We start from the raw sequence: 27788 nt of genomic DNA, 5'->3' as shown, positions 1-27788 counted from the left end.
TAATACATGAACGGTGTCACACCAGTGCAACTCATATCTGGTGTAACAGTAGTGTACATTTAAAAAAAAAAAATATAGGGGGCTTGTTGTCACCTTTTGGGGACCCTTGGTGTTGTACGTTGCTGGGTGGAGGAAGAGACCTTCAATGACATCAGTGAGGACAAGGAACGGGACATGGCTAGCTTGGTATCCAACCTTGTGCAAATGGACTGTTTGCGGTTGTTTGCGGTGCGTTAAACGGGGAGTTTGGTCTGTCACTGTGAAGCGGGCGTAACCCTTACACTACCTGATCGATACAACATCATACCTGATGTTTTAAAGCACGTTATTCCCTTTATGGATTAAAACCAGACTCTGAATCAACTATGTAATTTTCCATGGGAGTTTTGCCATGGATCCCCCTCCGGCATGCCACACTCCAGGTGTTAGTCCCCTTGAAACAACTTTTCCATCACTATTGTGGCCAGAAAGAGTCCCTGTGGGTTTTAAAATTCGCCTGCCTATTGAAGTCTATGGCCCGTTCGTGAACATTTGCGGAAGTTCGCTTTCGCCATTCGCGAACGGAAAATTTAATGTTCGCGACATCACTATTTGGAACAGATTTAGGTGATTTCAACCTAACAAGCTCATAGGGTTCATTCTACCGCTACCTTCTGTGTCCTATAGTTTGTTGGATATATTTTTTTCTATAAATAAGATATTGGACTTGATTTTATATAGCAGAATAGAGATATCAAGAGTCAATCTCTTGATTACATCTTACTTAGGTAGTAATGCAAACATTACCAATGTTAATAGAAGTATACTACATTTATTTTAATATGATTTTAATTTTGCTCAGTTGTAATAATAAACCGATTTCATCCCCAAAACTATCACCACCCTTAGTTTCTCGGATGACTGACTCTCTTGCAGGCTGCTGTTATATCCTCTTTCATGTCTCAGGAACATGGAGCACTTACCCTGAAGAAAACCGAATCAAATATTTCCACCATTTATTCCATGGATTATGTCAATTCTCTGTAGATACTCTGTTAATGGCTCCAGCCTTCAGCCACCTCTAGAATCCTTATTTCAGGGTCATTCCTTATTATGCCACACATTTGTTCCATTGGAAATATTCCTTCTTTTAGCAGGCTAGCATTTGAGACATGTACACGTTGCACAATAAGTACCTACTAAGATCTATTCTTGATGATATTTCGAGTGTGTATTGAAGCGTTCCTCTAACCGACTTATTTAACATTCAAGATGCATCACTTCTTACAACGCCTCACCCAAATTAATTCTTAAAGTGCACCTTATATGTCCCATTCATTCCCAGGAGCAATGTCACAATAGGAGGACACGATCGACAGACAAGTATACCTTTTCACATATCCATTTGATAGTGATACTATCATCACTGTGTTTAGAATAACGGCACACCTACTTAAAAGTGAATTTGTTAATCATGGGTTAAATTTCAAACAATTTTTATTGCCCTTAATCCTAGGGATGTTCTACAACTTTATATATATTCCCATGTGTCTTATTTTATTTTTCTTCTTCTTTCCTCCTCCCATTCTCGTTTTCTATATTCGTGTTTATTCCTGGTCCTGAAAATCCCCAGCTCAATCTTCATATATTTGATTACATCTGTCACATTTCTTTATTAAACATTCATTTTTTTTTTTTTTTTCTTCAAGAATAAGGTTTGACAAAAATAGCAAAAGTACAGCTTTGGTCATTGAAGAGATAACGATATCTTAAAGTATTCCAATTATACCAAAGAAATTACTGTTATAAATGTTGCAGTACCAAGAGAGCTATTTTTTTTAAAAAAAAAAATTCTCAACACAAAATAGCCTATTTGTTACTTTTGATGAGATCAATGTTGTTCATGTCAAAGGAATCCAGATGTGGTGTTACAATTCTAGAGGAAGGTGTTTTATAGTGTATCAATCTGTGGAGTTTTCTTTGAAACCGCAAATATCTCAATGTTTACTATGGTATTTTACAGTAAAGTGGCACGCCGGGCACCAATTCAGCTGATTTTATTATCATTAGGAAACTGTGTTGTTTTTGCATGCTCAAATCTTTATAGTTTTTGCATAAAATAAATACATGTTTTGCAGAATGCTGCGCCATGAACCTGCCTCATTAACCACACCCCCTCACTCCAGAAAAATACTTCCTTATCAAATGTATGTACACAGCTCAGCAACTAACAGTACTCAATGATCTGAACTACAATGCAACCTGCGTTAGTAGATGATGACACCCAGTAAGTCATACAGTAAGGATATCACTACCTTATCTGACTGTCTACAGCCAGGTTGTGAATTAAAAGCAGCTCACTCAATGCTGTTAGGGGCTGGGACTGTGTGCATACATTTAATAAGGAAGACTTTTTCTGGCATGAGAATGTGTGGCTAAGGAGGCTTATGGTGCAGTATTCAGCCAAAAACATATTTCTTTGTGCAAAAACTATAAAGATTTGAGCATCCAAAAAATTGACTCTGTCGTTTCTGATCCTTGACCTCGGTTTGTCTTATCGTTGCTCCGTATCTCTATACTCCTTTGACTTTGGCTTGTACTCTGACATTTCTCCTTTTGCATAGCCCGGCCACTCTAAGGGCCAGTATTGCAATTGTTCCTCTTGTGATCTGTCTGGTTCTGGAACCGTGACACTATATGTATCATATATAATTCATGGAGTTGTAGATTTGGAAGAGATATCGTTCAAGAGAATTGACTGTAAGAAGAAAGCTGAAATTCTAGAGTGGGTGCTAGTTCACTGCGGCCCCATCCTAGGCCAGACGCCGTAAAAAAACATTGTGTTATAATACAGTTGTCCAGTTACTTAAAAAAAGCATGTCAAGTTCACCACTGGAAAACATTCAATACAAATTACTTCCAGTAGCTCGAAACCTGTCTATTAAATCTCAGACAATGTGTTCATATTGTTTAGAAGGACTATAGAGACACTAAAGGGAATTAATTCCTGCACAGTGCGCGCGAACCTGTCAAGTGTAACAACAAATAATTCATAACATGTTTCTGGAACACGAGGCAAAATAGAACGGATCTCATTTAGAGACAACATCACGAACTGCATATCTTTTTCCAACTCAATGTCTCTGTGCCTTACTGTAGACCCACAAGGATATATCGAGGCTCGAAGCTGAGATGAGGAAACTGAAAGGCACAGCTGATTTGTTTGAAGTAAATGTCCCCGAGTATAAGCAGCTCCAGCAATGCCGATCTGACATCATATTGCTCAAATCAGTCTGGGACATGGTCATATTTGTGCGGGTAAGACAATTTGTGGACACTCAGTAATAATAGGGCTAATTCAATATACATAGTTTTTACATGTGACAGGACTCCGTCGGGTATAATAGAACTGTGTAGCTTTAAAGTTCCATGGTTTTATCATCTATACTTTGTCCAGAAAATGTCACTTCTAGTTCTGGAACCCCGGTGCCTGCAGAAGATCTCTGTATGTATTTAATTGTGATCTTTATTGGATCCAAAGTGTTCTGGGAGACAATTCAGAGCACCTGTATGACTACTAATATAGTCAGTAATGGAAATAGCAACAGTATTTAAATATTAATATCTCATAACTACTCATGTCTGCATTTGATTGGCTAGTGCCTTTTAGAAGATCATTTGAGCAACCTTCTATCTGGCATTAAGGTTTTTTTTTTTTTAATGTCAACATGCCTTAGTATAACACTAATGGCTTTATTCATTAAACATATATTTGCAAAAACAAAAAAACTAAATATTTGCAAAAATTAAGATAAAATGGCCAATCTGGGACTAGAGCTGAATTAGAGATTTTTTCCCAAAGTGGCACTTTTCGCCAACATTTTGCAGTTCGGTTTTCTTTTGACTACAACAACTTGATAGAACTTGAATAATCCCCAAAGTAGTTCACTTCATGTTATTAATATATAGCCTAAACATGTGTTTATTCTCAGCTCTTATGCTCCCTCTCATCGTTAGAGAGGGTTAACACCGAGTTATTTTGAAGTCAATTACCCAGAAGATTTATATTACATCTGATCTATCATATTCTGGGTTATTCTACATAAACCACAAAGGGTTCACTGCATATGCATGTATCTAATCATCACCAATTAATAAACTACATAAAAATAGTTGCTCCTTCATCTCTGCTAAATTAGTTGACATCAATATGCACTGGCCAATTAAACACTGACACTGTTGATAAGTGATTCTCTTTACAGGCCCTCGTTGCTACTTTTGTGAAGTCCTTGCTTTGGTGGGGAGAACTCATTAGTCATTTACTGTTTTTTGTTAGATATTTTTTTTTTTTTTTTTTTTTTACAAACATGTATTTTTACTAACTGCTTAACATTTTGACCATATGGGACTATGCAAAAAATACAAAGAAAAACAACACACACAGAATTGAACAAATGTATCAATGGATTTAATAAAGCATTTTCAAATTCTTCATTTTATTCTATTAAATTTAATAGAACTACAATTATACTTACCAACATGAAACACAAAAAATGCATCAAAATTGACTGCTAAAAAAATGCTATTACGGTAGTTTTATTCACTACACTGAGGCCTTGTAATAAAATATTCTAAAAGGCTGATCTGGAAAAATAGTCAAAGTGTAGAATTTTCTCTAGTTTAATATTTTTCCCTACGGTTTTATTTCCTAAATACGCTGGTTGATTCTTATCAATTCACAGCATAGCGAACAACCTTGTAGAGTTTATTCAATAAACAGTGATTAACAAGAAATAACAAAATACAGGCTAATATACTCTAGCTGTCATTTTTTTTTTTTTAATTCTTTATTTTAGATGTGCTTGGTTACATTTCAATCAGCGACAAGAGTTATGCATTGTGGATGGTAGAATAGAAAATTGGTTAGTTCCTCTGTCACATAGGTTTGCACACATTTTATAATTTTTTAAACAAGTTACATTACAATAGTAGAACAAGTTTTAGCGCGTGCGTCTCTTCTGTTAGCTTTAGGTGTGGTAAGCGATGGTGTGTTACCCTGTGTTAGTGTCGTGGCTCCTCCGGTGTTGCGTGGTTGTTAGATTTGGCTGTAGTGGTGTAAGTGCCGAGGGAGGGAGATTTTGTCTGTGTGCACTTGTATGAGCTAAGAGTGCCGTGCTATGAATAAAATTTGGGGGGCTAAAGTGCAGTTACAAGTTAGTGGTTGCCCTTAACCCCGGGGGCATGTGGGGAGGGGAGTGAGTTCGGTAGAGTGTGGTACGAGTTGTCTGGTGAACCCGACTTTGTTATCTACTGTATGTGGACATGTATGAGCCAAACATATAACATAAAACAAATAACATTTAGATAACTTCTGTGGCATTTGTCACGGGGGATATATCAGTGCCCTATATCTCTCTCTGAGTCCCGAGAGGCTGTTTCGGCTATGGCTAGCCGAGATATGCAGTCCCTGTCAAGGCGTTGTGGATGTGCTTCCAGGGGATCTAGGTGTAAATGGGCTCGTCGTGGCAGGGTGTCCCATCTGAGACGAGTTACTCGCTGTTCCAGGTGTGGGTAGGTTGGTAAGTCCCAGTGAGGTGAGTATAGTGGGGATTTCGGTCTCGGATGTGACCCTGTAGGTGTTGCCATTGTGGGTGAGTGTCATAACTCTGGGTGCCCCCCAGCGATATTGTATTCCAGCACGTCTTAGGCGGCTAGTTAGTTCGTACATAGTTTTCCGCCACTGCAGCGTTGCCCTAGTCAGGTCTTGGAAAAAAAGAAGTTGTGCGTTCTCAAATGTCAGGGGCGTCTTGCCCTTCACTGCCGACATAATAGTGATTTTGTCCTGGGTCGTGGTGCAACACAGGATAATGTCTCTTGCTTCTGTGAGTGGTGAGTTGGGTCCAGCTGGTAGCCGGTAGAAACTCTCCAATGTGATTTTCCGGGCTGTCGCTGGTGTTAGGATTGCAGCCAATAGCCTCCTAAGGAAGTGCGGTAACTCGGTCTGAGTGATTGTCGTGGGCACTCCGCGGAGCTTGATGTGGTTGCGGCGCAGGCGATCACCTTGGTTTGAGACTTGCACCGTTAGCGCCTGGTGGGCTGCTTGCAGGGAGTGCACTGCCTCTTTAAGCTGGGTGAGTTCGTTGTTGGTCGCCGTTACTTTCTCTGCCACTGCATCGATATTTTCAGTGTTTTGGCGCACTTCAGCTTTTATAGTGCCTATATCTTTGGCTAACAATGCCTGGATTTCGTGCATCCATTGTTGGAGGTCTTGTTTAGTAGCCAAGTTATGATCCCCTATGGTTTGAAGGGCTGGTAGATCAGTGCTGTGCGAGGCCGAGGTTGGGGCTGGTGGAATAGGCCTCGTTGGTGTTTGGGAGGCTGCCGCCGCCGCCATCTTGGATTGCGGCTGGCGTTGTAGCATTTCCCCTATATCGGGTTGTTCTGCCGGCATGTGCTGCTGACCTTTTTGTGTGCGGCGTTTCATTGTCGCAAAGGTGTATGTGGGTACTGCTGAGCTCACCTCTCCGTCTCCCGGATCGTGGTAACCCCGGTAGTCGCCGAGGAGAGTCTCCAGGGAGCAGAGGGCCGGCGAGTAGCAGGCCTTGGTTCGGCGCTTTGCCTTCCCGGTCTTCGGGGGCTGAAAGAAGGGCATCCGCCCGTTCCCCGCTGTGCCCTGGGTCGGTGAGGGGTCTCGGAGGTAATTTGCTGCAGGTTGGTGGGCAGTTTTTTGCCGTTTTCGTTCGTTTCGGACGGGAGCTGACAGAGATGGCGTCTGGTCGGGTTCAGTCCCAGGCTCCGCCCCCTCTAGCTGTCATTTTAAACAAGTTGTATGATTTTTTCCAACACCGCTATTTTGGGATTCATTTTGCAAGAAAAAAAGATACATATCTTTTTTACTCAGTTTCCGAATTGGGAACTAGTGACACTCCGAGCCGTCAGCAGTCTGAGGCTTTCTGATTGATGTTTTGGACCAACAAATGAAGTACTATGAGTCGGCATTGTCATTGATAATTGGGGGTTAAGCCATTTGTTAATGGTTTTACCCCTTAAAGGACCAGTAAAGACACCCAGACCACTTCATCTTAATGAAGTGGTGTAGATGCAGTGACCCTTTAGTTTTAAGCCTGCAATGTAAAACATTGCTGTTTTTAAGAAACTACAATATTTCCTTAAATAAACACACCTCTAGTGGCTGTCTTCCTGAGGCATTTTCCCAGTGAGAACCGAGTCAAACTCGGATTTCAATTAAATGCTGCTCTTAGAGCAGCATTTGATTGGAACAGCACAAGCACGTGAGCCCTAGAGCCCCAATGCTTCACTATGGGAGGAGAGGTAGCTGCAGACTAAAGGTAAGTACGACTACCATTTTAATTTACACAGGGGATTAGGGCTGTAATTTACACAGCTAGCAGGTCCCCATGGCATTAGCAATACAAGTAAGCATTTGTATTCCTAATGCTATAGTGTTTATTTACCTCCTACCGTTGTAAAATATGAATTGCAATTAAGTTGTTATGGTGTCCAGAATGGTACTTTAAAACATATACAATTTTGTTCCAATGGTGAAAAAAATCACTAAAACCTTGCCCTGGTGCAGTCTGAGGCAGGGGTCAAGTCCTGGGGAATAAAGTGTGGGAACTCACTCAAGTTCCACCCTCACCCCACCACCAGAAAAAAAAAAACTTGCATGCATATATAAACACGTACACACACACTCAGGTGCACACATACACTCACAGACACACACATCCACTCCCAGACACATACACACACACTCCCAGACACACACACACACACTCCCAGACACACACACACACACACACACACTCCCAGACACACACACACACACACACACTCCCAGACACATACACAGACACACACACATACACTCACAGGCACATACACAGACACACACACTCAGACACATACACACACTCACACACACACATCCACTCACAGACACATACACACACACACTCACAGACATACACACATACACTCACAGACACACACACATACACTCACAGACACACACACACATACACACTCCCAGACACATACACAGACACACACACATACACTCACAGACACATACACACACACACTCACAGACACACACACACACTCCCAGACACAATACACTCACAGACACACACACACTCACAGACACACACACACACCCATACATACACACACACACACTCACAGACACACACATACACACATACACTCACAGACACATACACACACACTCACAGACATACACACATACACTCACAGACACACACACACAGACACACTCCCAGACACATACACAGACACACACACACACACAAAAATTATTTGTATATATTTTTTTAAATTTAAAAATGTCCACCCAGCCTCCCTACCTGAAAAGCTGGCGTGGACCTGTCCCTGGGGTCCAGTGGGGCTTCAGTGCGGCCGGCTCTTGTCTCGCTGTCACACGCGGCGAGGGAGCTGTGTTCTCTCTGCTCCCTCTCGCCGCGCGGGCTGTCTGCTGATGCCGGGAGCCGGAAATGACGTCATATTCCGGCTCCCAGCATCAGCAAACGGCGCGGCGAGAGGGAGCAGAGAGAACACAGCTCCCTCGCCGCGTCTGACAGCGAGACAAGAGCCGGCCAGGGGGGATCCTTCAGGTGGCCATTAGGCCACCTCTTGGGCCCCCCATGACAGGGGGAACACGGGGACATTTGGGGGCGGCATTTTTTGCCGCCCCCTGAGTGCCTGCAGGACCATAAACGGGAACGGCGTTCCTGCACTAGAAAAAGTGCAGGAATGCCGTTCCGACGCGTTCCTGCAGGACTCGAGCCCTGGTCTGAGGACTGGCTTGAGAACCACCGTTCAGTGTTTATCAAGTCCGGGGTAAGTCAGACACAAGTAGCATTGTGCAACGCATAGACGAGATTCATAGAAGTCAAAATATATGTGTTTGGCATATTCTGATACTCTTGCTTAGAGATGATTATCTTTGCTAACTATAGTCTGATGCACTTCCTATGGGGTCCCTAAACTCCATCACTATAAAGTGAAAATGAATTCTCTTAGTATCAAATTCAGTCATTTCCATGAAGACATTTGTGCGTATTTTACCCCCTACACAGAATTCTGTTTTGGTAAAGGGTTTACAGTCGAAATACTGTATAAATAAATGCCAGTATGGCTCAATAATACTCATTTGTGATTCTATTAATGCTCAAACACAGCTTGATGTGAAATTCCTAGTGAGTAAAATTTATTTTCATGGCACCTTCTGACATTTTGCAGTTTCATCGTAAAGTTCACATTTTATTTTTTTCTTCTTCAGACGAGCATTAAGGATTGGATGAAAACGCCATGGAAACAGATAAATGTTGAACAAATGGATATGGAGTTGCGAAGATTCGCAAAGGTAAAAATAATGTGTCATTAGTATACATATGAATGGTGACTTCTTTCAACCCTTTCAGTCATGGACTGGCAAGAAAATCACTGCTGTGAGGATAAAGAATGAGTCCAGACGATTTCTTCAATACTAGAATGTCCAGTGCCATTTCCTTTTAGTTTAATGTCACTAATTTTAGTTAGTATTAAACCAACCAATATTACAATGTCCCATAGTGCGTAGCAGTATGCTTTTTGTCTTTCTTTTTGAGTCCGGAATGATGATGTTCAGGGTTCATGATGTTCTAGCAGATAACTAGGAGAGCTGTGTCTCCCATGGTACATATACTGATCAGCCACAACATAAAAACCACCTGCCTAATATCGTGTAGGTACGCCTATGCTGCCGAAAATAACGCTGACATGGACTCTTCAAGACCTCTGAACGTGTCCTGTGACTGGCACCTAGACATTAACTTCAGATCCTTTAAGTCCTGCAAGTTGCGAGGTGAAGCCTCCATGGATCGGATTTGTTGTTCCAGCACATCCCACAGATGCTCAATCGGATTGAAATCTGGGGAATTGCGAAGGAAAGGCAACAGTTCGAACTCTTTGTAATTTTCCTCAAACCATTCCTGGACAATTTTTGCAGTGTGTCAGGGTGCATTATCCTGCTGAAAGAGGCTACTGCCATCAGGGAACATCGTTGCCATGAAGGGGTGTACATGGTCTGCAACAATTTCTAGGTAGGTGGTACATGCCAAAGTAACATCCACATGAATGCCAGGATTCAAGTTTTCCCAACTGAACAGTGTACAGAGCATAACACTGCCTCTACCAATAAGGCCTTCTTCCTATGGTGCTTACTGCTGAAATCTCTTCTTCAGGTAAACGATGTACACGCATCCAGTCATCCACCTGATCTAAAAGAACATGTGATTCATCAGACCAGGCAAACGACTTTTATTGCTCCCTGGTCCAGTTCTGAAGCTCACGTCCCTACTGAAGGCACTTCTGGCGGTGGCCAGCGGTCATCATGGTTCACCGGTTATCCTTACCACCACTTTTTGTAGATACTAACAACTGCATGCTGGGAACAACCCACAAGCCGTTTTGGAGATGCTCTGACCCAGTCTTGTAGCCATCACTATTCGGTCCTTGTCAACATCACTCAGATCTTTTCACTTGCCCATTTATCCTGCTTCTAATACATGAAATTCAAGAACTGGCAATATATTCAAGAACTTGTAGCAATATAATCAATGTTATTCACTTCACCTGTCAGTGGTTTTAATGTTGTGGCTGATCAGTGTATGTTGTTCCCGTGCCTCTTAGTGTACTTTGCAGTACTACAAAAGGATCAAAATTATAAAAGTATCAAAAAGTGCAAGCTTATAAAATAGGAGGGCATTATTTCTCCTTAAGTGACACGTGCTTAAAACACAAGCACCTGTATTAACCATTAATGAATATGTCCTTTAAAGATCCATTGGAGATGGCGGTATACTAGCTACTGGTAAAAGATACTTTTTTAAGTACCACTTAATTATTTTCAGGAATCCATTTGTGTAATCCTCCTACTTGGATGCCTAGAATTGTTAATTATTTGTAGGAAGTTAAGTACTGTTGTCATTGATAAGATGAAAAGGATAAACTGTATTATTTACTAGAGAGAAAAAAAAATCTACTGCCACAATTAAAGGACCACTATAGTGCCAGGAAAACATACTCGTTTTCCTGGCACTATAGTGCCCTGAGGGTGCCCCCACCCTCAGGGTCCCCCTCCCGCCGGGCTGGTTGGAGAGGAAGGGGTTAAACGTACCTCTTTCTCCAGCGCCGGGCGGGGAGTTCTCCTCCTTCTCTCCACCTCCTCTCCTCCTCTTCGGCTGAATGCGCATGCGCGGTCAAGAGCCGCACGCGCATTCAGCCAGTCTCATAGGAAAGCATTCACAATGCTTTCCTATGGACGCTGGCGTCTTCTCACTGTGATTTTCACAGTGAGAAGCACGCAAGCGCCTCTAGCGGCTGTCAATGAGACAGCCACTAGAGGCTGGATTAACCCAAATATAAACATAGCAGTTTCTCTGAAACTGCTATGTTTATAGAAAAAAAGGGTTAACCCTAGATGGACCAGGCAACCAGACCACCTCATTAAGCTGAAGTGGTCTGGGTGCCTATAGTGGTCCTTTAACATAATTGTTCATTGTGGGGGATTTGCTGAAGACTGTGCATTGCAGTTCATTTATAGATACTTTTATTTAAACTTTTTGCAATATATCACTTTTTATGATGATGAATGTGTAACATTAATTCTTAAAGAGCAGAATGTTCTGTGATCTCATTTGTCTTCTGCTCCTAAATGAAAAAACTTACAGTATAATACTAATAATAATAATACTCATTTTAGAAATAGAAATAATACTAATTTTATAATTAATAGGAGGTGAATATTTGCTATACTTTTTTTACTGCATCCAAAAACAGCAGCAAACACTTAGGACAAAAACGCAATGACCAATAGATAAATTATGATAGTCACTTCCAATTTTTGAAAGGTTTTAAAAAGTTAAAACATAAATCACTTCCAATTTCTCCTGCGGAACCAGGAACAGAAAAGAACTAAACAAGAACACACTCAAAATACGAAGATGAGTCCAATCACCAGGAAACCAAAATCCCAACAGGCTGTGGACGAGCCGGAAGGAGACAAACTGAAAGGAAAAAGAGACAATTGCCATAGGACCTTGAAGGAAATGAGCATAAATAATTACAGAATTAGACTAATTTAAATATTACAAAAATGACAATAATTAACCATCAAAATCTCCCACCCTCAGTAACATACCAACCCACAAAATATAAAGGCATAAAATAACATATAACTAATTAATTAAAATTAGTATTAAATAGATACAACGCCAAATATAACAAGTGTCGATATAACCAGGAAAAGGACTGTAGCGGATTGGTACCGGGCTGTCCCACGACATGTATGAGAATAAGTGTATTTGGTCATATGGCTGGTTTAATGTGTATGTACATGTATAGAAAGCATGGTATCCGGGTATAATGACAGTTAAATGTATGTAAAGAATTGTATTCCTCTAGTTGTTCGGTAGAATCATTCAAATAAAACAAGGGAATGAAACTACCGAACAACCAGACCACCCAGGAATGAGTGTGCCTCCAATTACCGTTTGCAACAATGTTGCAAACAGGTAATTGGCAATCAGTGCAGTGTGGTCTTTGTCCTCTGGGTGGCCGCCATTCGGGAAACAAACACGTGGCGGCGGCCATCTTAAACTACCGAACAGCGGTGTTTTGCCGTCGAGTGTCTGGAACTAAAATCGGACACTTGACTAGGCAAACACCGCTGAGACCTCCATACTTCCAGAAATTCGTATGGAAACTACCGAATGACCCGCCGTTCGGTAGAAAGAGCCCCATAAACAAGGGAATTCATTCAAACCCTCTCCAGGCTCTATAACACAGGCAATTCGCCTGTTTTCATTCCCTTGTTTGTGACCGACCGCAGGGCCAAAATGCATGGAACTGTTTTCGGATACTTTACCCATGCGGTCGGTCAAATCTTTGGAACCCCATATCTCACGAACCATTCATCCGACTGGGCTAATTTTTAAGTATGTTGGTCCCCCAGAATAGAGCTATCTGGGGATGTTGGATTTGTGGATGTACCCCAAGTATTTAGGGTACATCCAAAACTCGGGGAAAACTGTGTACACAATAAGGGGATTATGATGCTAGAGGAGGGGAGGAGATCTGTGGGAGGTTACTACTTAGAGATTGGATAATGTCTTAAGTGATAGAACCTCCTCCCTTGCATGGGAGAGGGCTTTATAAGGAACTGTGGAATAAAGCTTGTGAGTCTACTCCTGAAACTGTGTGTCGTCCAGTTATTGGGATTGCGATGGGGATACTGCTGTATTACTTTACCTGCTGGAAACCTTGCCTATGGACTTAACATCACCTTGTTCCTGAGCCTCACTGGAATCTCTAGTGGAGAATAGCTGTGCAAGATCGGCTCTCCGCTACATTGGTGGCAGCGGTGGGATCCAAACTCACAGAGGAACAAGCGTAAATGGAGTACGGATGGAGATTGATTTTTCTGCGCTAAAACGCTCCACGCTAAAGGACCTCCTAGAGGCAAGGGGTATACAAGCCAGCAATAAGAAGAAAGCAGTACTTGTTACAGAACTCATGGCAGAGTACAGAATGGAGGGCGATTCAGTTCCGGCACAGAGGGAGCCGGGAGGAACACCACAAGGATCGGAATTCCAGAGGCAGGTTCAGTTCAGGCTATCCTTTTATGGGGAAAACCCCCCAACAGAAATTGTTACCAGGACAATGGCCGAGGTACAAGAATTCATCCTAAGGACACAGGCACCAGAACAAAGCTCTGCAATTAATGTGCCACAGGAAGGTAAGCCTAAAATACCATACCAGGCTTTTAAAACATATGTGGAGGCAGAGGAAGATATAGACGCTTTCCTGCAAGACTTTGAAAGACTGTGTGCACTGCATAAAATTAACGCAGAGGACTGGGTACCTATTTTGGCCGGAAGGTTAACCGGGAGGGCAGCAGAGGCATATCGGACTGTACCTAATGACGAAATAAGGAATTACAGTAAAGTGAAAGAAATTATACTCGCCAGGTATGCTATAACACCCGAGGCATACCGGCGGAGGTTCCGGGATCTAAAGAAAACAGAGAAGGACTCGCACGCAGAGTGGGCATGCCGATTACAGGGGGCAGCGCTCGGGTGGGTGCAAGCTAGCAAGGCACGTTCTATGGAGGATGTAATACAAATGTTGCTGATGGAGCAGTTCTATGAGGGAGTAACCAATGAGGTCCAGGAATGGGTAAGGGACAGAAACCCTACTTCCCTTACCGAGGCGGCTAGGAAAGCGGATGACTACCTGGATGCACGCAGGTCACAAAAACCTGCAGCTCCAAAAGCAACCTTTAAAACATTCAGGGGAAACAACTACACCCCAGCTCCACCGAGACCGCTACCACCACCTCCACCACCCGCTGCACAGCCCCGGTTCCGACAACCCACCGCTGGCCCCTGTCATCACTGCCAGAAGTGGGGACATTATAAAAGGGAATGCCCACAGCTACGGGACCGTTCCACCTGGATTCGTCCAGGCCCACCTCCACCCAGGGCGGCCGCAGCCCACCACTACCAGGACCTAGTCACCACCCCATATGGTTCCGCAGTCCCCATTACTACTGTGGAACAATGGGAGGTACTGCACGAGGCAGATCCGGTCCAGGCCAATGTGGATAATCTACGGCACCATCGACAGACGGTATATCTGAATGGTACAGCAGTCCGGGGATTACGAGATTCGGGAGCCACCATCACTTTGGTACAGAGCCACCTGATTTCAGATCAGGCAAAACTGAACAAAACTGTTGCCGTCCGGGTAGCTGGGGGAGCAGTGTACCGGCTACCTACAGCAAGGGTACATTTACATTGGGGAGCGGGGGCAGGGGAAGTGGAGGTGGGGTTGATGCCACATTTACCGGCGGAGGTTTTATTGGGGAACGATCTGGGGAGGCTCACTTCTGCTTTTGAGCCCCAGTCACCCACCACAGGAGAGGTCAACCCTGTAGTCACCCGACAACAGGCCCGCACCCAGGACAACAACACACTGCCGGAGGTCCAGGTAAGCAACCCTACCCCCCCTCTAGAATGTGTCCCCTGGGCTCCACCTAATGAATTTGTAGCTGAAGTCGCAACAGACCCCACGCTTCAGGTGTATAGGGACAAGGTTGGCACGGGTTCCCCCGGGGCGGAGGGAGAGAAGTTTATCTGGGATAAACAACTTTTATACAGGGAAACAACCAAACAGATTACGGGGTTAGACCCGATAGCAAGGAGACAATTAGTGGTACCACAGCGGTACCGGGCTGAATTACTCCGGATAGCGCATGATATTCCGCTATCCGGACATCTAGGGGTTAGTCGCACCAGGTACAGACTAACCCAGAGTTTCTTCTGGCCAGGGATTAGCCAGGAAGTACGCAGATATTGCACGACTTGCGATACCTGCCAGAGAGTGGGAAAAAGGGGGGATCGCAGGAAGGCTAAACTTCACCCCTTACCCATAATAGAGGAACCTTTTAGCCGAATAGCGGTGGATCTGATAGGCCCCCTCAATAAAGTTAGCCCGTCAGGAAAACGGTATATTTTAACGGTCGTAGATTATGCCACCAGGTATCCAGAAGCAGTGGCTCTGACCAACATCCACGCTGAGACGGTCGCGGATGCCCTCATGCGGATATTCTCCCGGATGGGATTACCCAGGGAGATTATCTCGGATCAGGGTACCCAGTTTACCGCAGAATTCACCCAACACCTCTGGAGGATCTGTGGCATTAAGCCTATAATCAGCGCCCCTTACCACCCCCAGACGAACGGGCTCTGCGAACGATTCAATGGTACCTTGAAGCAGATGCTCCGAACCTTCGCAGAGACCCACAAGGACTGGGAACGATTCCTGCCGCACCTCCTATTTGCATACCGGGAGGTGCCGCAGGAATCCACAGGGTTCTCCCCGTTTGAATTATTGTTTGGAAGGAGGGTCCGAGGCCCATTGGATCTTATTAGAGAGCATTGGGAGGGAGACCGGAGCACAGATGGCACTCCCATCCTACCATATGTGTTGGCCTTTCGGGACCGCCTAGAAGCGTTGACCAAGACGGTACGGGAAAACCTTCAGGAGGCCCAGACCCGCCAGCGTACATGGTATGATCGGGGAGCCAGGGACCGTAGCTTTCAGGTCGGGCAGAAGGTACTAATTTTAAAACCTGTCCGACATGATAAGTTACAGGCCGCCTGGCAGGGCCCATATAAGGTGGTGGAGCAAAGATGCGATACCACCTATATTATCGGCCCCTGCACAGGGACTGGGGGGCGACGCATGCTCCATGTGAACATGCTGAAGCCCTACCACGAGCGTACTGAGGAGGTAACCGCCATCTGTGCCCCTAACACGGAAGAGTTTGACAGCTTACCCCTCCCCGATTTGCTGGGGGATGGGCAGCTGTCCGGAGATTTAGGGGAGGTTACGCTGGGAGATCGGCTGAGCCCACAGGAGCGGATCGAGGTACAGCAACTATTGGAAGAGAAACGCGACACGTTCTCTAATGTACCTGGATACACGCCTCTGGCAACTCACCGGGTCGAGACCCCAGGGCAACTACCCATGCGCCAGACGCCATACCGCATTCCAGAAGCGGTACGGGCAAACATGCGTAAGGAGATCGACGAAATGCTCCAACTGGGGGTGATTGAACCCTCAGACAGTCCTTGGGCATCTCCTGTAGTCCTCGTACCAAAGCGAGACGGTACGACCCGCTTCTGCGTGGACTATAGGAGATTGAACGAGAAGACTGTATCTGACGCCTATCCGATGGCCCGGATAGACGAGTTACTGGACAGAATGGCCAGGGGCCAATACCTCACCACTATTGACTTGTGTAAAGGGTATTGGCAAATCCCCCTGGCCCCAGACGCCATCCCGAAGTCGGCCTTTGTCACCCCATTTGGCTTGTACCAGTTTAAGGTCATGCCATTTGGGATGAAAAACGCCCCAGCCACCTTCCAAAGGATGGTGGATCGACTCCTAGATGGATTCCAGGACTATACATGTGCCTACCTGGACGATATTGCTATTTTTAGCAATACGTGGCAGGAACACTTAGCTCACATCGGAGCTGTACTAGATAGGATAAGGGAAGCAGGTCTGACCTTGAAGCCAGCCAAGTGTAGTATCGGCATGGCTGAGGTACAATACCTGGGACATAGAGTAGGGTGCGGTAAACAGAAGCCCGAACCTGCCAAAGTAGAGGCTGTAGCCCAGTGGCCCACCCCTAGGACTAAGACCCAGGTTTTAGCGTTTCTAGGGACAGCAGGGTATTACCGGAAGTTTGTTCCCAATTATAGCGCCCTGGCCAAACCCCTCACTGACCTGACCCGTAAGAACCTTCCCCGCCAAGTAAACTGGACCCCGGAGTGTGAGCAGGCATTCCAACAATTGAAAAATGCACTGATAAATGCCCCTGTCTTGGCAGCTCCCAATCCAACTAAACGTTTTCTTGTTCACACCGACGCTTCTATGTTTGGATTGGGGGCAGTACTGAGTCAAGTCGGGGCCGATGGCGGGGAACATCCAGTGGCTTACATCAGTCGCAAACTGTTACCTCGAGAAGTAAGCTACGCCGCCATCGAAAAGGAATGCCTGGCTGTGGTGTGGGCCCTAAAGAAGCTACAACCCTATTTATATGGACAGCCCTTTTCCTTGCTCACGGATCACAACCCGTTAGTCTGGCTGAACCGGGTGGCTGGAGACAACGCCAGGCTGCTGCGCTGGAGTTTGGCGCTACAGCCTTTTGACTTTAATATCCAGTACCGGCCGGGTAAGCAGAATGGAAATGCTGACGGGTTGTCAAGACAAACTGACTTAGAGAAATGATCCGTGAGCTCCCGGACATCCCCAGGCCGATCCGTGTTGGATCAGACTGTGTATGCCGGCTTGTGGGCAAGGGGGAGCAGTGTAGCGGATTGGTACCGGGCTGTCCCACGACATGTATGAGAATAAGTGTATTTGGTCATATGGCTGGTTTAATGTGTATGTACATGTATAGAAAGCATGGTATCCGGGTATAATGACAGTTAAATGTATGTAAAGAATTGTATTCCTCTAGTTGTTCGGTAGAATCATTCAAATAAAACAAGGGAATGAAACTACCGAACAACCAGACCACCCAGGAATGAGTGTGCCTCCAATTACCGTTTGCAACAATGTTGCAAACAGGTAATTGGCAATCAGTGCAGTGTGGTCTTTGTCCTCTGGGTGGCCGCCATTCGGGAAACAAACACGTGGCGGCGGCCATCTTAAACTACCGAACAGCGGTGTTTTGCCGTCGAGTGTCTGGAACTAAAATCGGACACTTGACTAGGCAAACACCGCTGAGACCTCCATACTTCCAGAAATTCGTATGGAAACTACCGAATGACCCGCCGTTCGGTAGAAAGAGCCCCATAAACAAGGGAATTCATTCAAACCCTCTCCAGGCTCTATAACACAGGCAATTCGCCTGTTTTCATTCCCTTGTTTGTGACCGACCGCAGGGCCAAAATGCATGGAACTGTTTTCGGATACTTTACCCATGCGGTCGGTCAAATCTTTGGAACCCCATATCTCACGAACCATTCATCCGACTGGGCTAATTTTTAAGTATGTTGGTCCCCCAGAATAGAGCTAGGGTACATCCAAAACTCGGGGAAAACTGTGTACACAATAAGGGGATTATGATGCTAGAGGAGGGGAGGAGATCTGTGGGAGGTTACTACTTAGAGATTGGATAATGTCTTAAGTGATAGAACCTCCTCCCTTGCATGGGAGAGGGCTTTATAAGGAACTGTGGAATAAAGCTTGTGAGTCTACTCCTGAAACTGTGTGTCGTCCAGTTATTGGGATTGCGATGGGGATACTGCTGTATTACTTTACCTGCTGGAAACCTTGCCTATGGACTTAACATCACCTTGTTCCTGAGCCTCACTGGAATCTCTAGTGGAGAATAGCTGTGCAAGATCGGCTCTCCGCTACAAGGACAAAGGAAAATGCAGAAGATAAGGGAAAAAATTAGAGGGGAGGGAAAATATTCGCCTCCTGCCATTAATAAAATTAGGATTATTTCCTCACCTAGCCTAGAATAATCTGCAACTTAATTTATATTTGTTAAGTTAATGCTCTGGCAAATCCTCATATTAATGGTAGTTCTAGAACAGGTGGGGATATTTCCTGTAGCAGCCGCTGTTTTAAGGGATACATGATTTGCAAAGTTCCATAAGCTGTTAATTACTGTATCCCTCTCTTGTAGAACTCTTATAACATAACCAAGGTTGGTTTAAAGGGACACTATAGCTTAATGCAGGGGTTGTGGTTCTGGTGTCTATAGCCTGTCCCTGCAGTATTAGCACTGTAACCACTGCCTTCTCACAGAAAAGGCAGCGTTTACACTGATGCCTAATAACACTTGATGTATTGATTAAATGCATCTCTATCAATAGATGCTGATTGGCGCAGCACAATGTTGTGTCGCGCATGCGCAATAGAATCCCTATGCTTTCCTAAGGGAAAACATTGGATTGGCTCAGATCATCAAAATTGATAATCTGAGCCACAGAGGTGAAGCCAGCCGCGGTATGGGAGAAAAGGTGAGTAAAATCACCTTTAATCTCCGGAGAGAGGTGGGGCAGTGACCTAATGCTGCATTCCAGCACTATAGTTTCAGGAATACATATTGAATGTATTGAATTCACTCTATTTCACTCTATTTGTTAATATTAGTCCATTTGTGATGGCTATTGCAAGTAAATATTACCTACAATATCTGTAGATCTGTTGCATCAGCAATGGTTAAAACTTTGTAACTGGGGACTACATAAATGTTGGACAGTAGGATTTAGACCTCTTTTTAGATTTGGTTTAAAATATACTTCATTTTACTTTGTTTCTCAATCTATAGGAAATGAAGACATTAGACAAAGAAGTGAGGACCTGGGATGTTTACCTGGGCTTGGAGTCCACAGTAAAGAACATGCTAACATCTCTGCGAGCTGTAAATGAGTTACAGAATCCTGCAGTCCGGAAAAGACATTGGCTTCAGCTAATGAGCAAGACTGGGGTACCTAAACTTCTGGGTCTTTGCTTCATATGCATGTGAAATAATCCATATAGCTTTCATTCTGAGATACAACACTTTCCTTACAGCAACATGTAGTATTTTAAAAACTATTCCTATACAGTGTTTTCATAAGTTTTAAATATATTCACCAGTGCTCATTTAAAAAAATAAAAAATGTATATTCTTTATTTTGGTTGTGCAAAGAATGACGCATGAGCTTACAATGCCAGCTCAACACTGACCATTTCATAAATAACAATCGGTATAAATTTCGATATGGCATGCAGATTGATTGCACATTTTTACATTATATCATGAACACAATAAACTTAACATAACAGAGTGTAGTTTAATTATTGTGAAGACCCCTTCATAGGGGGAGGAGGTGTCAATGATATAGTATGTGTGTGCAGTGGTGTATCCTTGTTTTGTGCTGTCCTAGGCAGGACAAAACTCAGACACCCCCCCCCCCCCAGCCTCCTTGCCTTTGGGAATGCTGGGGGGGTCTCCTTTTCCCTGAGGGTCCAGTGGCTGCTGGTCGGTCGGGCGGGTGGCGCTGGCGAGGGAGCACTTCCCCTGAGCTCTCTGCTCAGCTCCCTCGCGCTCCGCTTGCAGAGTGATACCGGGAGCCGGAATTGTCAGTTAGCCGCAAGGCTAACAAGGTATTTGCCCTGGGCATTTGGGGTGGCTTTTTTTGCCGCCCCCTGGAAAATGCCGCCCAAGGCAAATGCCTTGTTTGCCTCGCGACTAATACGTCCGTGTGTGTGTGGATAGCACTGGTATCGAGTGGGTAAATCCAGTGCTGATCATTTTTAGGTTTTGTTGTGGACCTTGGTTGATCCTAATAGACTGCTAAGTAATAGCATGTATAGGATAGATGCAAAACGTGGGGTGAGTAAGGTTCAGCTCTAAACTGTTGGGATTGGTGTGTGTAAGGAGACTTCTTTAGGTGAGCTGAGTCGCGTGTCCTATAGGGGAGATACCCATCCAGGCTGGGTACTTTGGAGCTTAAAGAGAACTCTATTTTCTCTGGGCAGTACTAGAGATATTGAACCGCTCATGTGTTCATGATAAAGAGAGCACCGCTTGTGTTATGTGTGTAGACATGTTCATGTAGTTAATGGTGTCGCCAGAGGCATTATGTACTGGTAGTGGTCTGTATAGTGAGGAATGCGGTGACTGTGCCATGCCCTCTGTGCCCAAATCAGAAGTTATTAAAAGTATAAAAAGCAGTCTTCAGTAAGCATAACAATAAAACTTGAACATCAACAGAGAATATATAAAAGTGAAATAAAACATTTGTTTTGGGTGAATGCAAGCCTTTCTCTGCAGGCAGACAAGAGCCGATCAAGTAGTGGCAGCTATGTAGGAGTCTGGTGTTGCCCCTCAGGGTATGATTGGAAGCACTGCCAAGTGTGGGTTGGAGGTGGTATTGTGTGATTGTACTAGGTAGTCCAGTGGGAGGCCCAGTGTTGGCAAAAGTTCCTTTGCCCCCTGGAGATCCTGGACAGGATGCGTTGCGGTACTGTGATGAACCATTAATATGCGTGGCATTTTCCATCTGTACGCAATGTCTTTGGACTGGAGGAGAGATGTAAGGGTCTGGAGCGATCTTCACCATGTCATTGAGTTTCTGGACAAGGCTGCGTAGAACGAGAGCGGCATGCCCTCAAAGGTGTATGGTGAATGATTCCTGATTGCATTCAAAACAGCTGCTTTGTCTTTGCCACTTTGGAATCGCAAAGGTGCTGAGGTCGGTGCTTTGGCTGATTTTTGCAGTCGGAATAGCCCATCGAGGCCCACCAATTTAGCTTGCTTGGGGGGTAGTAATGCTAGGAAAAGGTGCCGTATAAGATGTGGTAGCTCTGCATCTGGGGTCTCTTGCAATATCCTATCTTGAGGTTTAGTCTGCGCCTCTGGTCTTCAAGCGTTGTGAACCATTGGTCGGTTTTGGCTTGCTGGAGTTGTAGATCTCGCACTGCCTGTTGCAGTTGGGCTGTTTGCTGGGCATTTTAGTGGGCATCTCGCTCCAAAGCCCCCATGCAGCTCGTTAGGCCATGCAGGTCTTTTCAGATGTGGGCCATGTCAGCCTGGATGGTATGCTGGAGGTCTGCGAGCAGTTCAGTTCTTTCATGATCGCTGTTGTCACCGGGGACGAATCTGGTTGAGAGGTGGTCGGCTTGAGAGCCTGCAGTTCCAATGTGTCCCTCTGCCGTTCCCAAAGAGAAATCATCTGAGATATCAATACCGTCGTCTGAGATATCGGCCATTTTAGGGTCCTTGGCGCTCTGGGCCTGTGTCCATAAGTAGCCGATATTCATGCCCATTCTCGGCTTATCGGGTCTAGATTTTCTGTTTTTCCATCCCATATTGTGAGAGACAGCTTCAGGTTTGTTTTACCGGTTTTGGGAGTATGGAAAAGTCTGCAAAACCGGTTATGAGTAGCTTATCAGTACGGAGCTCATGAAGCATGCGGCCATCCAATTCAGTAGCTTCGCTACCTCGCCCCCACCAGTGCTCATTTTCAATACAAAATAAATACAACATTTACTGCTATTGAGGACTTCTTTTGGACAGATTAAGTATTCTGCAAGATCAGACAGTTCTAACCATTATTCTTTTCTGCACTGTGGAATGTTGGGAGCTAATAACCTAAATGTACATAATTCCAGTTTCTGATTGGTTGTTGGCATAACATGGTCAGTGGTTTCAAAGTTGGGATTCAATTCAAGAACACCACGTTAATATATTTTAATTATAATTTAAAAAAAAAAAAAACTGATTTGCATCAAGAAAATGTCTGGCCACAGAAACCCCTTGAAGAGAGCTCATCTACACGTCCTATATTATTTTGGGGCGTACATTTTTGGAAATCCAAAAAATAGATACCCTATTACTTGCTTGACCGCATGATCATACATAGTTGATGCACATTAGTACATTTCAGATATAGTGGGGAGTTTAAATCATTTTTTTTTATATTGCCACTATTTTTACAGTGCTCGTTGGTATGCTCCGAGATAGACACCCACCATTGTACAGAACCATATCATACAGATAAACCTCAAACGTATTAAACTCCATGGTTGATTATATTATTAAATATAAAAAAAATCTAAAATTTTCCTTAAAATGGTGTTAATGGTGTCATTACTAAGGGATCCTACATAACTGTGTGTTATACATCTGAAAAAGTATAGTTGTCTGTGCTTATTTGCATATTTTACAGGGCATTCTGGGTAAATTGTTATAATACGGTTTTTAGAGATGCTTTGTGAGACAGACCTTACCTAGGATTTGGCTTGGGGTATACAACTGAATATTTTTTGATAAACTTTTAAAAGGATTTAATATTATGAAAAAATATCAAACTGTAGTAATATTTAGATTTTTTTTTATATATTGATATATTTTATGTGTGATTTGTTTTTGATATTTTATTATTTTGAAAAAAAAATATTTTAAAAGTTTATCCAAAGAATAAATAAATCATTTAAAAAACGTATCCAACAATATTAAATCAAGCCCATAATCTTATAAAATAATCTGGTTGACTTTACAGCTTCTCCATAGTCCATAGTTTTGGACTTGCAAACAGATAAGCCACCTTCAATAAGTAAATAAGAAAATAATTAGTAAATATGTCCTTTAGTATAAAGCAGAAACTGAAACAGTTAAAAACCCTAGTACATCTTCCTTTCAGTCCTCTGAGATAGAGTCGTGATACTTTCTTATTTCTCTGTAAGGTAAAATTCATAATGAATGAAAACACTGTCCTCGGGGACCTCATTGCACTTCAGTTACATAGAGTGGAGGATGAAGTCAAGAACATAGTTGACAAGGCTGTGAAAGAAATGGCCATCGAAAAGGTATGCTTAGGTGAAAGTTTGTTATTAGTTATCCTCAAATGTATTATCTTCCTACTCATTCATGTCTTTAAGTCAGTGACAGACAGGCAATTTCCAAATGTTAGACAAGCCAAATCATATCAGCCCACAACAACTATCATCTTCCTTGACGGATGTTTTATTTTTTTAATTCTGATCATTATTCCCAGGCAAATTAACCTCAAAAGCAATCCCTTAGCCGCATCATAACAACTGGAGCAGAATTTAACTCATCCCATTAACAGATAAGAGTATATAGACTTTACATGCTCTTTATAAATGACAAGATATACATTCAACACCCTCATAGGCCATGAGTGAATGAGGACTGTACTGACTTATGGCTTGTCTTTTATGGATTTTCTGTCATTGAAAATAGGAAATGTAATAGGAGAAACAAACTGTGGGGGAGATTTATCAAAGTGTTCTGTTCTAAAAAAAATAGTCTAAAGTACTAAAAAATGGGCAATCCCCATGAAAACTTGTGAAACCAGCAGGCTCATTTCATTAGTGATCCCCCGCCTTTTACATTTTTGCACCACATGTGAGAAAAGAACACTTTGTTAAATCTCTACCAATGTCTGTTTCTCCTCCGCCAACAATTTCTTGCCCCTTGTTTGTGCCCGCACTGAAATGGATTGTGAGGTTAATTGCTGAATCTTAAACATACTTTCAAAAGAAAACTTAACATGACGCGAAAAAGTTTAACACGGGTTATATGTCCTGTTAAATGTTGAATCCAATTATGTCATTTTAAGAGAGGTAACAGATTCCCTTTCCCCCAGAATATCTGCATTTCATCTGTGTGTGTGTTTCATTTTACATTTTTCTAAACTATGAATTATATAACAAGACCGATATATATCGCAGGTTCTAATGGAGATGAACCATACTTGGAGCATTATGGAATTTTCCTATGAAAAGCATCATGATACTGGGACACCATTACTAAAATCAGACGAGAATTTGATTGAGACACTAGAAGACAATCAGGTAAAGATTATTGTATTGACTGTAAGTATGCTGGAATTGACTGTAGGATGACATATCATGTTCATCAAAGTAGATGTTCCTGATTTCTATATTTTGCCTATTAAAATCTGACCGGCAAACTCATGTCTATATTCGGTAAGTCTCCAGACAGAACTGTCTAAATGTATCGGCCACAAATGAACAGCCACCATTTGATGCTCGAGATCAGCAATTAACAGAAAATGCAAGCAGCAGAAAGCCATCACACAGTTCATCCAAGAAGTTGAAAAATCTTGACCATCACATCCTGAACTCATGTACAAACCTATCATGTATGAATATACCGGTAGATTGGCTCTCAACTCCCCACATTCATGGAAATAAGTCTCCAAGACAATGGGATACATTCGTGAATGTTGCAGCCAGTGGCGTACATACCAGGGTCGCGGCTGCGACTGGGCCCGGCCCACCAGGGGGCCCGGCCGCCCCTGCGACCCTGTATGTACCCACAGGGCCAGCCTCTTCTCCTGAGGGGGGCTGAAGCCGGCCACCTCCGGGCCCCCCGAGGCTGGCCCTGCTTACACCCGGCGGGCAGTCAGGCTGGCCGGTGCGCGAGGGAGCACTCTCCCCTGAGTGCTTCCTCTTCAGCTCCCTCGCGCACTGCACTGATACCGGAGCCAGAAGATGACGTCATCTTCCGGCGCCGGCATTCCTACGCGGCGCGCGAGGGAGCTGAAGAGGAAGCACTCAGGGGAGGGTGCTCCCTCGCGCACCGGCCAGCCTGACTGCCCGCCTAGGAGCCCAGCAGCACCACTGGACCCCAGGGAATCCCCTCAGCACTCCAAAAGGGAGGCTGGGGGGATTAAATTAAAAAAAAAAAAAAACATGTGTAAGTGTGTGTGAGTGTGTGTGTGTGTGTGTGTGTGTGTGTGTTAGTGTGTGTGAGTGAGTGTGTGTGAGTGTTAGTGTGTGTGCGTGTGTGTGTTAGTGTGTTAGTGTTAGTGTGTGTGTGTTAGTGTGTGTGTGTGTGTTAGTGTGTGAGTGTTAGTGTGTGTGAGTGTTAGTGTGTGTGTGTGTTAGTGTGTGTGTGTGTGTGTGTTAGTGTGAGTGTTAGTGTGTGTGTGTGTGTCAGTGAGTGTGTTACTGTGTGTGTCTGTTACTGAGTGTGTTTGTGTGTGTGTGTGTTAGTGAGTCTGTTTGATGTCTGTTAGTGAGTGTGTGTTTGTCAGTGAGAGTGTATGTTTTGTAAGTGAGTGTGTATGTATGTCTGCCGCTGAGTGTGTCTCTGTCAGTAAATGTGTGTGTCTGTTAGCTAGTGTGTATGCATTTGTTCGTGAGAGTGTGTGTGTGTCTTCAGCACTTACCTTTCTCCAGCGCCGGACTCCCATGGCGCTGGGGAACCCTCCGCCTCTCAGCTCCGAATGCACATGCACGGCAAGAGCAGTGCACGCATTCAAACCGCCCATAGGAAAGCATTACTCAATGCTTTCCTATGGACGTTCAGTGTCTTAAAATGGCGGAAGCGGTCTCTAGCGGCTGTCAGTGAGACAGCCACTAGAGGCTGGATTAACCCTCAGTGAAACATAACAGTTTCTCTAAAACTGCTGTGCTTTCAGCTGCAGGGTTAAAACTAGAGGGACCTGACACCCAGGCCACTTCATTGAGCTGATGTGATCTGGGTGTCTGTAGTGGTCCTTTAAGTGTGTGTGCATCTGCATGCACTGGCGTACATACCGCGGTCGCAGCCCTGCAACCCCTGCGACCAGGTGCCCGCCGCCATGTGTTGCTGCCCCAGCCAGCGCAGAGTAAGCGCGGGGGCCCCATGGGTCATGTGTACGCCACTGGTTGCAGCATCTCTTTTACAGGCAAATTCTTTAAGAGATGTATTAAGGTAGATCTTTTGTTTGGTGGAATGTTTGAATCACATATCTTGTTCCTCTTCACACACAGAGCATAGCATTAGAGTGGAATATATTAATTGAAGTTAATCGATAAATATGGAAGACAGTGTGTTTGCTGGTTCATATACCTGACTAGGGACAAATCTTACAAATATGTAGGGGGAGATTTATCAAAATGTCATTGACACTTTTCAATCTATTAGTGCAATTTAGTAAATCTGTTGAATTTATTTCATTTGTTGCTTTTTTCGCACACTAACCATAATTTTTTTAACATGTCCCATTTTCGTGCCAATACAAGGGATTTATAAATATTTCCATATTTCTGCCTTTTTGCAGACAGACAGTAGCAGTCTTGTAAAATGGAAATTTTGGCAAAAAACAGGATAATATACCATTAAGAAAATCGTCACATTTTGCATCACTTTAATAAATAATACTTAATGCCCTGTGGATACCAGGTTCAGGCAGTAGGTTTCGAAGGATGAGGTGTGTCAGGACAGTATTTTCTTCAGGGACCTCGGAAGCAGAATGTCTTGGACCCTGCTTTTGGCAGCCTGCTGGAGCTTTCAGTGTGACACAAACGCTACATTAGAAATGGAATACTGAGATATGAAGTACTCTATTGGGAGTATTTACTAACAGAGCTATATAACCCGAGAACTGTCATTTTACAAATGACAAGTAAAGTGACATTAGAAGTTCATATATGTGACGGTGTACCCAAACACCCTTTTAGTTTACCGTGTAAATTATATATCCTAGTTGGGTGATATTCTGTCCTCTTTTTTTGGACCCATGACCCAATATGAAGAATGCCATCAATAGGGCTTAATCTGAAATCGACTCTTTTAGGTTGAGTCATTTTGTAACATTTTGTTTTATTTGAAGAAATGCCAAAAGGCCTAGAAATTTCTTTAAAACATTGTAAATTTTTTATTTCTT

General features: G+C 43.8%; 1 protein-coding gene across 1 annotated transcript in view; it reads left to right on the top strand.

The window, feature by feature from the left end:
* The window catches only part of LOC134571235 (dynein axonemal heavy chain 11-like), a 260314-nt gene that overhangs the window by 59499 nt on the left and 173027 nt on the right, over positions 1–27788 (top strand). Inside the window, exons 20-24 of the mRNA XM_063429407.1 lie at positions 3139–3297; positions 9305–9388; positions 19925–20083; positions 23830–23952; positions 24841–24963. Coding sequence (XP_063285477.1) covers positions 3139–3297; positions 9305–9388; positions 19925–20083; positions 23830–23952; positions 24841–24963 — 648 coding nt within the window. The remainder of the gene's footprint in view (positions 1–3138; positions 3298–9304; positions 9389–19924; positions 20084–23829; positions 23953–24840; positions 24964–27788) is intronic.

The sequence above is a fragment of the Pelobates fuscus genome, chromosome 8 (assembly GCF_036172605.1).
Source record: "Pelobates fuscus isolate aPelFus1 chromosome 8, aPelFus1.pri, whole genome shotgun sequence".
NCBI classification, from domain to species: Eukaryota; Metazoa; Chordata; class Amphibia; order Anura; family Pelobatidae; genus Pelobates; species Pelobates fuscus.
The sequence above is the reverse complement of the archived record's forward strand: the minus strand, read 5'-3'. Positions and strand labels throughout refer to the sequence as shown.